This window comes from Gossypium hirsutum, chromosome A05 (assembly GCF_007990345.1).
Source record: "Gossypium hirsutum isolate 1008001.06 chromosome A05, Gossypium_hirsutum_v2.1, whole genome shotgun sequence".
Classification (NCBI taxonomy): Eukaryota; Viridiplantae; Streptophyta; class Magnoliopsida; order Malvales; family Malvaceae; genus Gossypium; species Gossypium hirsutum.
In genome coordinates this window covers 98,501,063-98,517,768 of record NC_053428.1, presented here as the reverse complement: position 1 = coordinate 98,517,768, position 16,706 = coordinate 98,501,063, and the positions used below count along the sequence as shown (strand labels likewise).

The window sequence follows — 16,706 nt, the reverse complement described above, 5'->3', positions numbered from 1 at the left end:
AATGGAGGTGTGATACAATCTAAAAGGGGTCTCAGTGGTAGTATATATAGATTTATATATTATTAATCTATCAAATATAAATCTATATAATATATATGACTTGAACTCAGTCATACCAAATCAATTATATTATTAATATTTAAGTGAGTCGAATATAGATATATATTATATCATATGAGGAGGTTGAATATTTTAAGGAATTTATATTTTATAAAATATATAGGGTAAACTATCTAGGTGATTACTCAATTTTCAAGTAGGTTTTATTTTAGTTACTCAACTTTAAAAATTTTCAATTTTATCACCAATATTTTGAAATTTTAAAAATTTAGTCACCCATTGTTAAATACTTAACAAGAACTAATATGGGCCTATTTTTATTGGCCTAATAATAAATTTAGCCATTCAATGTTTATACATTTTATCAATTTGATCATAAATTTAAAACTTTAACAAATTTAGCCCTCAATATTTACAAAAAATTGTCATTTAATTCTAATTTTAAAAATTCAATTAATTTAGCCATGAACATTTATAAAATTTGTTAGTTTAATCTTAAATCTAAAAGTTAAAAAAAAGAAGCAAAAGTATTTAAAAAATCATTTTTGGATAAAAAATGATAAAATTTATTTTTTTAAAAATATAAAAAGCATAAATAACAAACCAAAACATATGTATTAAAATAATTTTATTAATATTAAATAAAATAAATTATAAATGATGCAGCTCTCAAAATTGCTTCTTCCCTTGCGGTAATTTACTTACTCTTCATTTTCATCCTTTCTTCATTAGTCTTCAATTTCAAAACACATTTTAAGCGACCTTTAGCATAGGCACAGAGTTTTGACTGATTCGAACAGCCAAGTACACATTGCCTTGATCTTTTGCAATGAATTTTACTTACTTGTTGCCTAGCCCAAATTCATTCTAACTAAAGACATCCAGTTTTGTTTTGGCAACATGGTTGACGAAGAATATAAAGCTTCCTATGAAATTGATTGGAAAGGGTTGCAGTTGAACATTTTCAGAAAGCACTATGAATCAACGATTTTCCTTGCTGATAATTGTAGTTCTACTACCTGATTTATTGCACAGTAGCCTGGTAATGATTGTTTTTACTTTGGAATGGCTGCAACCATGTTATAGATGAGAAGATTTACAATCTGTGTGCTGCTCACATTAATTTAGGGGATTTGGTAAAATGGGCTGTGATCAGGGTGTCTTCTAGATTCAAACCCTGCCAAATAAAATGATTTTTATCATAATTATTATCTTTTTATGTGAATATTTATTTGGTAACTCATATGTGTGAAATGAAATCTTAAGTTTACACAATATCCTGAATTCTATATAATGAATCTGATTTTTACTGCAAGGGAAGAAGTGATTTTGAGACTACTTACATTATTTATAATTTATTTTATTTAATATTAATATATTTATTTCCACACATATCTTTTTGGTTTTTTATTTCTGCTTTTTAGATTTTTTAAAAATCATTTTTATATTTTTTATTAAAAAATAATCTTCCTTTTTAAACTTTTAGATTTAGAATTAAATTGATATATATAAATTTTATAAATATTCATGGTTAAATTTATTAAATTATTTAGAATTAGAACTAATTGATAAATTTTTATAAATATTGAGGGTTAAATTTATTAAAATTTAAAAATATTAAAAGACTAAATTTGTTATTAGACTAATAAAAACAGGCCTACGTTAATTTCTCATTATTTATTGGTAAGTGGCTAAAATTTTTAAATTTTAAAAATATTGGTGATAAAAATTTGAAGTTTTTAAAATTGAAAACAAAATAAAACTTAGTAGAAAGTTGGGTATCGTGATAAGAATTTCATGGCTGATTCGCATACTAAAGCAGGTGTTCAAAGATCTTCTATTTTTTGTGCTCGCTGGTAGTAATTGCTTAATTTTCGGGTTTTGTTTTTGTTTGGTTGTTTGCTTCACCATCTTCTACTGTATCAATGTTTGGAACATTGGGGTCTGCCCCCCCTATCAATAATATGCCTTTCTGCTGAGAATATATTATATATATATATGAAGAATCCTATACTTATAATTACATTAATTGCTACATGACAAAGGCTTTTTCCATACCCCTGAACTTTACATCTGAAATTTACCAGTCTTTCAATGGAAACAACCATGACAAAGGCTCAAACGCTAATGTATGTATACTTAAATACTACATGTCAGGTTTCTATCTTTCCAGCCTTGGCTTGTATTGGCTCAATCTCCAAAAGTAGGCCTCTCCTGAACTCCACATAAGGGTATGCAAGAGGGAAATCATCTGTCATTGTTTTCCACCTTTTTGGAAAAAAAAAACAGATCCAATTACGATTCATAAGAGAAAGTAATCGATATATTAATGCAGTTTGACATAAACGTACACAAAAATGATGCCTAAATCCCCATACATATAATAATACAGGAGAAATATCTGAGTCCCGGTCATTATAAAAGAAAGATCAAAGCTAATTATTTTGCTGGTTCCTAAGTGGGAAGCAATGACCATAGATGATCCATTTAACATATATAAAAAATGGGAATTTTAAATTTTATTGATGCTCAAATTTTACCTATAATTGAGGACAAGATGATGAAGGAAGAAAGCAATTTCTACTTTAGCAAGGTCAGCCCCTGGACATAACCGAGGACCACCGCCAAATGGCATCACTTTTTTGCTTGTTGCTTTATCCTGTGTCATCCAAATGGCCGACTATTGAATTACACAAACAACAGAACATAACAAAATAAATATATTGTTTTTCTTTTATTCTAATGCATATGCATGGCTCGCTTTTCTATGTCGACCAACCACCATACCTATAGATATATTACCTGCATCTAGATGAATAATGATATCTTATTTATTTATTTTTTTTCTCTTTCATTTATTTTCTTATATATATATAAACACTTACAGTCCATCTCCAAGGGTTAAACTCCATAGGATTTTCGTGAAGAGATGGATCAAAGTGAACTGCAGTCAACACTGGAAGTATCTTCCATCCCGAGGGAATGAAATATCCTACAACAGTTAAATATATGTAAAAATCTGTATAGATATAACTCTCTCCCAAATGTAATAGCATATATGACTATGAAACAAAATCATATATAGAGAATGGATGAAGGGTTGTCGTTATTAACCTTTAAATTTGACATCTTGAAGAGCAACCCGGTGCACAAATTTGACTACATTTCCACATCTCATCGATTCGTAAATAACCTATATATATATTCATAAATAAGACAAGGCTACCATTTTAAGTTTTGTCCTTTGATATATGTTGTACATACAAATGTCTTGTAAATGAAATACTTTCTTACGTTGCAAGTGAATTCCATTTTCTGGTAATCTTCCCAATTCAAGGGTTCACCATTTTCTTTGTTTTTCCTTATTGCATTATGCTCTTGCTGGCATAAACAATATTGTGAGAAAAGTAAAATATACAGAGAGAAAGAAAAGTTTGATTGATGCATGCATGGAAGAAAGAGAGAGAGAGAGAGAGAAAAGTGTTACCTTTAAATGTTCTAAAACATTTGGATAAAGGGAAAGAAAGTAGACAATCAAGGCCATGAGTGTTGCAGTTGTCTCATAACCAGCAAGCAACATGTCCAAGACAATGCTTACTGTTTTCTCATCACTTAGATTTTCTTTCGACAAAATTGCATCCAAGAAATCTCCTTTAACAGGCCCCAACTTCTCCTTTCTCCTTTCTTTTATGATCTCCATAACAGTTGCAGAAAGCCTTGCCCTAGCCTGCAATATATGCATATAGTGAAAGATGGAAAGGGTGACTTTAGGTATCATATCATTAAAGAACTTGAACTGTAGAGCAATATTAGCCCTAAATTTGGAAATATAAGCCACAAAAGCGAACAAGACATCATGAAACGAATAAATATGTGTCAAAATCTATATAATGTTGCTTATGAAAATAGAAAATAATAGAAAATGGGTCTAATCAGTACCTTCACTGCACTGGCATAAGGTGTACCAGGGAGGTAAACTGGCAAAGACACGAAGCCTTTCATGTAAGTTAGAAAATCTTCCAGGATCTTGAAGGCTAGTGGCTCTTCTGCTTCAATACTTAAAAGATGCTTCACCATAAGATTGAGTGTGAACTGTTTATAAGAAAACAAGATTGTTAATCATGGATATTAAGGCATGTATAGCTTTTGACATCTGATTAATCCCACCTTCTTAACTTCTTTATAGAAGCCAATTTCCTTGCAATTTTTCCATGAATTCATCATTGAGATAGTCATCTTTTCCACACAGTCAAGGAACTCCGGGTTCGATTTCGAGGAAGTGATGAAACTGACGCCAATATTTCGCAGCTTCTTATGAACATCTCCAGAAACAATAAGCAAAGAGAATTTGCCAAGAATGCCGTGCATGGCCTTGGGGTAGCTCACCTGAAATAACTTCTCTTCATTTTGAAGAACAACCATGTTAAGTTCATGGTCGCAGGAAACTATAGTTGGGGAGCCAAATAGATGAGATTTGAACACTCTCCCGTACCTGTCTAGCAGCAATGAATGCAAACATTTTCAGTATCATTCATTAAATATTTGCAAATGTTTAGATTGTTACAACTAACAATGAAAGTGAGTATAACATTAGTGATTAATCTTGATCGCTGCTTATAATTAAATTTGTTACCTTGAGCAATGTTCTTGCAGAAAACTTCCCATGGAGTTTGATCTGTGAGGCTTAAGGAAACCAAGAGTCTCCCCGAACAAAGGCCACCCCATACTTCCACGGAGTAAATTTGCAGGCTCCTTTCTTGCAAGTACTTGTAGAAGTAAATAGAATCCTAGTCCAAGCAAGAAAGCTGATAAAATTAAAGGAAAGAAACCAAACATTTTTTACAGCAAAGTTTGTCTACTAATTTTAACTTCTTTTCGTAAGGGCTAGATTTATGTGTATTTAAACCCAATTTAATGGTATCTGGATTCTGTTTTTCTTTTGAAATAATTTAATATTCAATGTTTCATAAAAAGGTGAAAATGGTCAAAACTTTGGGACGCTTGTGTTTTTTTGGAGTTAATATATGAGCTGGATTTAAATTTAAAGCCTCTTTTATGGTAAACTTTATTTGATTAATTGATACAAGAGGAAAACATGTGAGCAAATAAATCAATAACATCTGTCATAGCTTATTCAAAAAAAAAAAAATCTGTCATAATCTGTATAGTGTTTCGGAAATTAAATTGGTTTTAATTGGATAAATTTTTTATGGAAAATAAAGTAAAAATTTGATAGTCAAAAAATATGACAACCGAAACATTAAATTGAACTAGATTATGTTCTTCTCATGGCCAGAGAAGAGAAACCATTATCATGTTCCCACTAAATTAATGATTAAAAAGAAACATCAAATATATATATGGCTTACCAAATCTTCTCCCTTCTAAGTCGTATATATATATTGATATGAGGTAGGGGTTGTAGCAGCTCATGATGGTTCATTCGGTAGACGAAAAGGCATAAGTGATTAAGTGTAATTAAAATTTAAGTTTCTTATGAAGAATAGAGTTCGAGAGGAGAAAAAGTGATAGTTGAGAATGTGAATAAAGGGGCACATTTGGTTATTCTCAAGAAACCATGTGTCATCGTTATATTGATTTCAAACTCTCTAGAATTCAATCGACCTACTGATGTCTTATTCTCGTAGGAATGGGTTGTTATAGGTGTTTTGTTTGTGTTAAGGGTGTGGCCCCGCAATGTGAGTCCGCTAGGTCTAGAGCCTAAGAGATTATGGGCTTGTAGAGTCTTGAGCTCATAGAGGTCTTGGCATTGTGGGTGCTCCTGCCTTACAAGATGATTCTAGTCTGTGGCATTAACTAGTGAGTTTGGTAGGACATGAAATGAGCTTGTTAGGTATAGGTATAACAATTTCCCCATAATTGAAAGGAGGTTATAAAGTGACCTCTTCCTAGGCATTGATTGTTTTGTGGCCTACTTTTTGTCTTGGTGAGGATTGTTTCAATGGTTATGAGATGATTGACATTGTTACGAAGTATAGGCTTTTGTGAGCTAAGGTCTTACTAGGAGTTGTAGGTGGATGGACTTAGAAAAAATTTGGTGTGTTTTAAGGGTTGTGGATTTTTAAAATATTTGAATTTTTAATGAATGTTGATTTGTTGGGAGTATGGTTTGAGGTGAGATATGCGTCACAGTTGCCGTAATGTTAACTATTGTTGCGTACTAGGCCATATGTCACCTTTTTATTACTTATGCCTAGCTAGCTTGCCTCATGTCTTGCCAACTTCTCTAGTCAACACCATGTACTAGAGCCATTTTGTAAGTTAGGAGCACTTACGAGGCTAAGATCCCGTGAACTTAAGATTTTTTAAGCCTATAACCTCGCAAGTCCAAGAACTCACGAACTTATTGTTGGATCTGATGCCCTAAGTGTAGTATATTTGTTTGTAAACTTGTAATTTTTTTGAATAAAATTATTCGTGAATTACATTAACATCTTTTGTATAATGTCCTCATGTGGTTTTTTCATGTAATAAAAAGAAGAAGCAAATATTAACTTATTGGTTGTTTAATGTTTAACTAATACTAAGCGGTATTACGTGGTTGAATCGTAATACAAAAAGACAACTTATATTAATAGACGAACCTAAACATGTCATTAGTCTAATCAGAAATGAGCAAATTGATGAGCAAATTGATTGAAAGACTAATATGTTGTTTATTAGGTCCAATTGGGAGATGCTTTGTGTTGGGCATTGAAGTTGATAACTCCCAGAAGATAGATACATAGATGTGACTAACTGGACTGACAATACATCGATTGGATCCAAGCAAAAAGATCCTGAATTCGTTTATGGATTTACTCACTTGTGATGTTTATGTGTGGTATACCTTAGTTCTGAGTGGATGATGGATTATGTATGCGTGAATCATATATTTTGATGTAAGAAAAAGTCTGAGTTCGAATAGATAAGGAATCGAAAGTTGGTATGTTAGGAATACAACTTCTGCAATATGTAGCATAATTCAAAACAGTGGAATTCATAGCCCAAGAAATGAGTAAATGATATCCTTTCATTGACATTACTTAATAGATAGAAAGAAAAATGTGGCCACGGGTCATTTTTTTTGTGATAAATGACTTAATTATATTTGGTAGTAGTTGACTTTTCATGAAGGAAGATGTAATGGTTATCATGAGATAAAATAGGATCATATTGAGAGAATGAATTTATTTTAACGATATTAAAGATATCCTATGAGGGTAATACAGTTATGACAAGGTCATTGGATGAACATTGATATCTTTCATAATGATATATAATTAGGGAGAGCTCAGTCACATTACTATAGTAAAATGACTTCAGGGTTAAATAAGTTTATAATTAATAGGCAAAAAGCTAGAATTCAATTATAAATCATTTGAGCCCTAATCACATATGTCCAATCAATCCATCTGTTATCTCTTTGAAACCAGAAATAAATTGCATGTTGAATCAAATGAACAAAAATAGATAGAAATGATAAAGTTAGAGAAACGGGTAACATTCAAAAATGAATGTGGTTTTTTCACTAAGTATGGAAATGATCTTGGAAATAATTTATGGTTTTTCAAATAAATATATAATTAATTAATTGGAGTTAAAAAATCAAAATAAATTAATTGGTTATTGTGAATTCGTTGAATGTAGAAAAATTAAATATATTTTATCACAGATTCTTTTACGGTAAAGTTGTCATAATTTTAATGGAATCAGAATATAGTTGAGAAAATTATTTAATTGAAAAATTAATTTAAAATAATTATTTTCAAAAATAGGAAAATATGTATTGAGTTGGATCGAATTATAGATGATTAGCTATATTATAGATACATACACTTTTGCACAGAGTCTTAGAAAAATACATGCTTGAATAAGCAACTCACCCATTACATATTGATAAAGAAAATGATTTCTCATATAGAAACGAGTTCATATACACGAACTATTTCACGAGCTTCCCTAAGGAGGAATCCACGTATAACTATCATGTAAGCAAATCTGGTGGACTATCATGTCTTACATAGGTGAACTCATAAAATGCAAATTCCTAAAAGGAATTCCTCATATAAAAACAAATTTACATACGTGAACTATGTCGCTAGCCTCCACTGGATTATGCCATGTAGGCGAATCTGGCAAACCGCCCTGGATTATGCCTTATAGGCAATCTGGCAGACCTCCCTGAATTATGCCATGGCTATGGATTTCTTTTATTCATACAAATTAAAGCCTTAGACTCCGCAGAGTCTCATACTACCTTTAAAAGGCTTTCATACTACTCGTAAAGGGCTTTCATAACTATGTTCGTATATTCTCCATACAAACCAACTGAACCTCCGCAATTAATTTGAACACATACATGTTCCCCTGCAAGGCCGGAACAATTCGCCAATCTCGGTTTGCATTCACATGCCTTACTAGAGGTAAAATGTGTAACATATCATATTCTCCGTTACTCCTCCCATCTTAACCACACTTTGATAAACCTCCATTACTCCGCATATCATTCATATACATGTAATTCATATACAAGCACTCAACCAATACCACGGTTAATACATGGCACATTATTATGCCAAACAGTTCATCTACACAACATGGTTAAACTTACAACTAGCCATGCATTTTCATATCAACACACATCATGCAACACGATACATCAACATTTAGTCGTAGAATAAACTCATCATTTGCGAAAGACTAAGTTAAACATATCCAGTACACGATACTAAAAAAGTGAACAACCATTTAAGACTTGAGTTCTGGAACTCAGCAAGAAGCCGGCATTGAATCCATCTACTTAGCTTTTCCCTTATTTCTCAAGCTTCCTTAGCCACTAAACATAACAACCAAATAAAAAATTCAACGAAGATAATTCACAATTATAAGAACCATGATTTGTTTGCTTGCAGAGGCAATTTAATGATTATCCGCAAATTTAACCATTACAAATCAGAGTCAATGGATTGTGTTAGCTCAAATAATCAAACCAAAATTGCCAAGAGGGGGTGAATTGACTTTTAAAAATTTGTGAAATCTATAGAGAAATGATAGAAAAATTTGACACAAGAATTTAGAATGGCTCGGCCTCAATTTCCTACTCTACTACCTTAACTTTTCACTACTAAGGATTTTCCCAAAATCACTAATTTGATAACCTTTGAAGACAAGGTTTAACCTACAAACTCCCTTAATGTTTCTACCCAAACCTTAAGATACAAACCCTCTCAAAGAGATATAAAGAAGCAAACAAAGAAATAATCCTTACAAGATCAATATGTTTACAAATTAAGCTAAATTACAATGAAAAAAAACTGAGCAAATAGAGTGGAAATAAAGCTCACAAGTGTGTAAAGGAAAAATATGGAAATATTTGGCACAAAGTGTCACATCCCAAAATCGAACCTAGTAGTTTTGGGTTAGTAGAACTGGGTTTTTTTAACCTAGTAATTTAAGTATGTGAGTGTCATAATCAGACTTTTATTTTATTATATAGCTTAAAACGAAATTTAATTTTGAGATTTAATTTGAAAAAAAAAATATTTTAATTGAATTAGGACTGAATTGAAAAAGAGGAGAAACAAGGATTGACCTAAAGAGAAAATTGCCCAATTTTTGAAAATTGTTCTTCTTTAAGTCATTCACGTCTTCTTCCTTTCAAAACACCAAATCATTCGAAAATTTTCCAAAACCTAAAATTAAGAAGTTCTTTCAAAATTAATTCATTACTTCATATTTATTAACCTCCCAAAAACCAAAATAACCCCAAATTTCAAACAAAAATCGTGTTTTCTTCCCCAAATTTATCATTGTTCTTCTTGAGTTTAAATCTCGAATTAGAGTTGTATATCGTCGTTTTCATCAAATTAAGGTAATATTCTGACATTTTAGGATTAAATGAAGAGTGCTATTAATTCAGTTTGAGTTTTAAACGATTGTATGGAGATTTATTTAGATTTGATGTTTTTAAAGTAAGCTCGGATTAAAAAATGGTAGATCTTAAAATCTAGGGTAAACTTGTGTCTTCAAAGTGATTTTTAATTTATTCTATCCTAATTAGAATTTATTTCACTTCAATTTGATTGTTCATAACCGAACTTTTAGGAATCGAGAGTTTTCCCCTTTTTCATATTCTTGAAAACTTAATTTTTTTTGGAAAATTTAGGATAATGGATTTAGGTGAAATTAATGGTTTAAATATGAAATTAAATGTTATTTAGGATATTTGTAATTGAAATGGAGGTTTAGAAATGGGATCAGGACATCGAAACTTCAATTTCGGCAAAACTAGCTAGTTTTCGATAGTGAGAAAGAAGAGAATTGAATTGTGTTTTCCTTGTTGTTTGGTTGTGTTCAAGGATATTTTTGATGAGTTTGGAATGTGTTTGTTATGTGTGTTAATTTCCAGATCAATCAGGAGCCACTTTGAGCAAGTCTAAAGGCAAGGAAATGCTTGTTTAAGCTTTCGGATTGTAAGCGAAAGTATGATTGGTGAGTGGTCGGAGTCACTGCTAGTATGAGCGAGTAACTACTGGTATGAGCGATTCATAACATTAATTGGGAGCTTAGGAATAGCCTAAACCCCTATCCTAAATTCTGATTGTAAGCCTTTATTATTGTTTCTTTGTTGTGAAATTATGTTTAATGAATGTTGAATTGTGGATTGAGATGTTGATATAATAGGTAATGTGTGTGAATACTTGTATGTGATAGACTAATTTTAATGCACACGCATGTGGTCAAATATGTGATGGCTCAATGAGTATAGTTGTGGCATTTAAGGTGCAATTATATGTGAATCCAATAAGCATGCATTGCGTACAAGTTTGTGATATGAATTGATGATTATGAACAGAGATTATGTGCATTAAAATAATAATTCAGTGTGTGTATTTGCGGATATTTTGGCCTTGTGATCTCTTGAAATCGTTGGATATAGTTGGCATACCATAGGATTATGAGTACTCAACTTTGTGTTTTGTGAGTTGGGCATTGAGGCCCCGGTATAGATTGGAGGGATAAGGGAATGTCGAGTTAAGCTTTATTCACTGGGATAGGTTGGTGTGTTGGAGAGTGCTTAACTTTATTCTATACTTATGTGATATATTAGACTCTTTGAGTCATCGGTGTGATGGAGATCCGCATATCCAATATGTGGTGATAGAGTTCACTTTTATGTTTCATGTTTCCAAGTTGCCAAATTATCATAAATTGATTAATATGTGAAAATGTTGTGTGTAAATTCATGTGAATATATAAGCTAGACTTGTGATCATCAAAACATGAACACATTGTTTTGTCTTGATGAATTATATATATAAGTTGAGTCTAATTGCATATGAGAGTATATGCTAGTTTTATGATTTAATGAAGCGTGAATATGTTGTTTTGACTTGATGAAAATATGGTTATGAGTGAGTCATAGTATGCTCTTGCTTGACATATGTCGTTGTGTATGCTTGTGGTAATTATGAACATTCACTGAGCGTATTTAAGCTCACACTCCACATTAACATCTTGCAAATAAGTAGTTTTTTCAGTGTGAGTGGAGCGGCGAAGGAAGTGATCTAAGCAAGGCAATAATTTTGAGTAGTTGGTTTTTGCAATTCTTTTGAACTCACTAAATAAAGGCAATGTGGGTTAGAGTTTTAGTTTTGATTATTAACATTATTTTATTAATTCTATATTGGTATTAGATTGATGGAATATGGATGTTGTTTTGGACTTCATTTGCGACTAAATTGACGTTTGAGATTAAGATTGATAATGCTTGTTAGATATTCTTATTTAAATGTATGGATGTAACGTGATAAATGTTTAAAGGATGTTAATAAGTTCAGTTAAATTAGACTATAATTGTGTGTTGAGTAGAACATTATTTTGAGCATGGATAACATTTTAACTTGCGAATTTTTGGTATGTTGGGAAAATATATCGATACTTGGTATAAAAATATCGATACCTCGAAGTTGGCATGTTTTCAAAATTTGACAAAATCTAACTTTGGTATCGATACCCATATACAAGTATCAATACTCGTGATAAAAATATCGATACCTGCTCATTCGATATCAGTACTTATGTGGTTTTTCAAGATTTATTAAAAATGAACCTTAATTGCAGTGAAAACTATTTTTATTATTGTTTAAATGTTTAAATTAGCAATGAACTTTTCTCTAAATGTTAATTTTAGTAGCCGTTGCTCTTATTCGAAACTGTATACACATGTGATTAAGTTTCGTTGGTTGATGTAGCATCTTATAACTTGAGTTTGGAGACCACGCCGGGTGTGGGGTGTTACACAAAGGTTGTTTGATTTATCTTTTTGCTTGAATACGCTTTCTTGTTGTTGTAGGATATTTGAAAGTTGTACCCCATTGATTTATTTCTAACCGTTGTGGTTGTTGTAGATATGAATATAGCCATTGGGGATGTGAAAACCAATGCAATTAATTCACCTGCAACAACGAGTATCGATAACAACTAAAAAGGTATTGATAATTTTTGCATTAAATGCAGAGTTCAGTGATCATTGGAGTTAAATATAGATACCAGAAAAAAATTATGAATACCACATGAAATGTATCGATATCAGATCGATACTTAGCTGATTTTGTGAAAAATAGAAAGTCAAATTGGTACTTTTTTAAAAGAGGTATCGATATTTTAAAATCATTGGTACTTTTTCGCCTGAAGCTATTCTAACTTGTTTCAAAAACAGTTTGACTAGTTGAAAAAAAATTTCTTACTTGATGAAAATCATTTTAACTTGATTTTAAAACTGATTTAAAAATTTTCTAAGAATTCAAAGTAAGGATTGAAAATTTTATCTTTTAGACTTCATTTGAGAAATCATTTTCTCAATTTTGTTCAACTTTAACTTTTATTCAAAAACACTTTAATTTGTTATATCAAAACATATTATCAAAGAAAACTTATTTTAACAGATTGACCAAAATCCTTAACTTTTTTCCATTTTCTTAAATCCACTAATACAAATAGTTTAGAAAGCTTACCAGCTACGAAATTTTTAATTTCTTAGGCTCAAACTTCAGTCTGTTCTCTCCATGCATAACACTTATTAATGCTTCTCTCTTCCAGAATAAACCAGAGAAAAAGATGAAGAAAGAACATAAAAAAATGAAAGAATAGCACAGGAAAAATAACATCTCTCTTTTATATAATCCTCCCGCACTTCCTTCTCTAAAATCAATTCAACAAAAACTTGTAGATATCCCTAATCATTGTGTCTCCCATTACAAAAGATGTCTAGCTCAAAAGTAACTAAACTAAAGTTCGAAATCCAATCTTTTTCCAACCAGTCCGCAATTTGCTCTTATTTACATTAGAGTCTGCCCAAATTGAAAGCTTTTCAAACTAATACCTAAAGTTACTATTGAAACTCTAGTTTTAACATTTTCGGATGTGATAACTCTCCCATTCTTAAAGACAATTTCGTCCCCGACATTTCTTACTTACAATCAGGAAAGAGGTGGAATCTTTGTGGAATTCTTTTTTCCCAGTGGCCCCCTTTTTAAGCTACTAAATATATCTTCACTCATCTTACTTGAACTGAACGTTTAGCATTATATGTACTTGTACTAGTTTTCTTGCAGATCGATTTCACATGGCTAATGGTAAACGAGGATTACATAATCCACACTAGGGTGACATATACTAACAAATAATTTCATACTAGATACTTCGAATAATCTTTGTACCCCAGTACTTGGCAGAGTAATACATGCATAACATAATGTGACTAGCACTACATAGCCTTTTTACAGAATGTTTCTTCAAACAGTCACATGAATAGTCGCACTATAAATAGATTCCGCTGATAGACTCTTTTACAGGTAGTCCTAGTAAAGACACATAAAATATAGCCTTGTGGAGTGTCAAAGTATATAACTTTAACGGATGGCTACCTTTCTTTTTGGCAGATGCTTGCTTACATGAACTATATTGGCAGATTTTCTCGTTTTCTGAATACCAAGGGTTTAAGGAAACCCTTATAAGACATTATCAACTGTCATGCACAGATTAGAAGATTTGAACAATTTACTATAATTCTTTTAAACTAGAAACTTCTAGTGGATGATTGGCTTATATATAAGCAATCATAAAGAAGCATAAATCATTACTTTCTCAATTTGTTTTCCTTCAATTTTCCAGTCTCTTGAGTTCTTTCTAAACCCTAATCTCCTTTCTCCTAGTTTATCATCTTCTTTTGTTTTTCCATTTTTCATCACTAGAGCATTACTTCCTTCTCTTTTAGAACGCAATCAATTCTAAAGGTAATCCTTTCTTGTCCATGATTATTTTCTTTTCATTCTACTTCAAATGGCTAGAGTCAGTGTAGGTTTAGGGGGTAAGGTAGAGGCCGTGGAGTGGTTCTACTGTTGAAGGTGACAAGGAGCCACGTAATCATGGAGCCAGTACGTCGGTAGAACTCTATTTTACAGATGCATGACCACTGAAGAGGAGATGGTTCGGCATTTGGAAGCTAAGGGAATCTGATTGCCCAACTTTGCCTACTATTCAAAATGGTTCGAGGAGAGTGTTGTTTGAGCGAATTCAATAATGGGTTCATTCTCCTTCTTTATCTACTAGAAGCAAGTTTTCATATCCTACTAAATACCTTCTTTTGTGCGGTGTTGAACGATTATGGAATTGCACTGGGGCCACTTACAGGCCTCTCATGGTGGACATTGGTGGTCTACTTCATAGATTGCTGCATTCAAATGGAGCGACCCCTTATTGGATTTCTCTAGCATATATATTAGCTGAAGGTCATCACCCAAGGGGTCTTGGTTGAAATGGTTCATTTTAGTGCCCGCATGGGTTGTGAGCCCATTGTTAAGAACTGGGCTTCCAATTTTCACCTGAATCGCCATAAATATATCTGGGTAAGGAGAAAGCTTAATGGTGATTTTGACTTCCCCACTGAGTGGTCTATCCCTCGAGAATCCACCTATATTCAACTACAAGTATTTGATTGTGAAATTGCCATGGCGTAGTACAACCGATTGAAATTGGGCTGTATACTAGAGCTGGAGAAGTTTCTAACAATTAGAAACATATTCTGAAACTATTTAGATGGGAAAAACCCTAATGGCTGTCGGCTAGCTGACTTGATGCTCGGTGCAGATCCCAGAAGAGTACAATCTGCCAACGAAGCATGGCCTATGAGACTAATAATGACTGAGCCTTGGCATTGGTATGGAGGAGGAAGAAACCCGCCAACTTCTTTTACACTATCTGTAATAGGCGTCCCCACTGTTGGTATTCCTCACTAGCGGGTGATAGAGGTGAGTGGGTGATAGAGGTGAGCTATCGAGTAGAGCTCTAGTTCCTAATAGGGCTGACATTGTTGTTGCTACTACAGGTTCCTCCCGTTCCTCTAGTTCTTCCAATTTTTAGCATAGTATAGACATGGGTGCTTTGATGGACAATATACGGGAGAGTGCAGGAGTGGTTGCCTTAAGAGAAAGGGTTAACACTAGTGGCTGCAAGAGGCCAAGGGTGAAAGAACAATTCCAGAGTGCTGAAGATAGTAGTGGGGGTAGGCTGATAAATCGCAGACATGGAAAGGAACCGGTGATTCCCTAGAAAGAAGTTTCTCCCCCAACTATCCCTACCATACCCGAATCTTACCTCTATACCCGTCAATCCTGCAGATCTTCCTGCCACTATGTCAGCATCTTCTCTTGCGGTGTCAAGCTTTGGCACTGCCTGCACTATTCTGTGCACCTCTCCTCTCTACTCCCTCAACTACTCTATTGGTGAAATCACCTTAATGCTGGGTAATATCCTTTTTCTCCATCCGTTGTCAAACAAAAATAAGATGAAAATTTACCCTAAGGATTAAAAGAGTTTGTCTACCTTTTTTCCTCTTCCTTTAGTTTTCATAAGCCTTCATTAACAAAATTGGTGGGTTTATATCAGATGATAGTAGCGGAGTACGGACTTATCTACTAGTCCCTTTAGGAAGCCTATAATTAACAATAGGCTAAACATGCAGAAATTGAGAAGGCTATTCATTATGGTAAATAAACACTAATCCAACTTCGCCAACAACATGAGGTCACTATCCACTAGAATTAAGAGCTCACTGTCTCCACTTGGGAGACTAAGTTCCAATCCTTGGAGGCTAGGGAGAAAGAGTTGAAAGAGAGGGTCCGCCAATATGAAGCCAAATAAGCTAAATAGGAGGGGAAAATGAAAGCCTTTTAAGAACGATGCCTCATAGATCTAGAGCAGTTGCAGAATAAAAACAACGAGGCACTAGAGAACTTCAAAGTAAATACCAAGGACAATATGAAAGAATATCTGCCCAAGTTGAGGTCCAACCTTATGTTGCATGCCCAAGTCACCGTGGGTCCTTTTAATGTGAGTTAGATGGACTTCAACTGCATGAAGAGACTTACCAATGTGGACCTTAGCTTGGATGTTTTCAACCCTTTGGACGTGGAATATGTAGAATTCCAGAAAGAGTGGAAAGATTCTGGTTAACTCTTCCTTCTTCAAGAACCTGAGGTAACTAACCTTGCTCCCACAGAAGGAACTAGCCATGAGGAAGAAGCCCTAAGGAATACCGCCACTCCTTCCCCACCAGTTGAGGAAAGGAATTAAAATTTTTC

The 16,706-nt window shown here is 33.0% G+C and overlaps 1 protein-coding gene across 1 annotated transcript; it reads right to left on the bottom strand.

Annotated features, from left to right (window-relative positions):
* Positions 1-2,091: 2,091 nt before the first annotated feature.
* LOC107961481 (cytochrome P450 724B1) lies at positions 2,092-4,919 on the bottom strand. Its single transcript, XM_016897601.2, has 9 exons — positions 4,694-4,919; positions 4,228-4,552; positions 4,000-4,152; positions 3,548-3,787; positions 3,355-3,441; positions 3,175-3,253; positions 2,946-3,052; positions 2,601-2,719; positions 2,092-2,328 (listed from the first exon to the last, which is right to left on the bottom strand). The coding sequence occupies exons 1-9, from the start codon at positions 4,894-4,896 to the stop codon at positions 2,214-2,216; spliced, it is 1,428 nt and encodes a 475-aa protein (XP_016753090.2). The 5' UTR covers positions 4,897-4,919; the 3' UTR covers positions 2,092-2,213.
* Positions 4,920-16,706: the final 11,787 nt, after the last annotated feature.

What these genes read in the sequence shown, in the direction of transcription:
- LOC107961481 (XM_016897601.2), bottom strand. Translation starts at nt 4,896, where the DNA reads ATGTTTGGTTTCTTTCCTTTAATTTTATCAGCTTTCTTGCTTGGACTA. An exon ending in TCTATAAAGAAGTTAAGAAG is followed by an intron (nt 4,153 to 4,227) that starts GTGGGATTAATC and finishes TCTTATAAACAG; the next exon opens with TTCACACTCAATCTTATGGT. An exon ending in TCAAGATGTCAAATTTAAAG is followed by an intron (nt 3,053 to 3,174) that starts GTTAATAACGAC and finishes TAACTGTTGTAG; the next exon opens with GATATTTCATTCCCTCGGGA.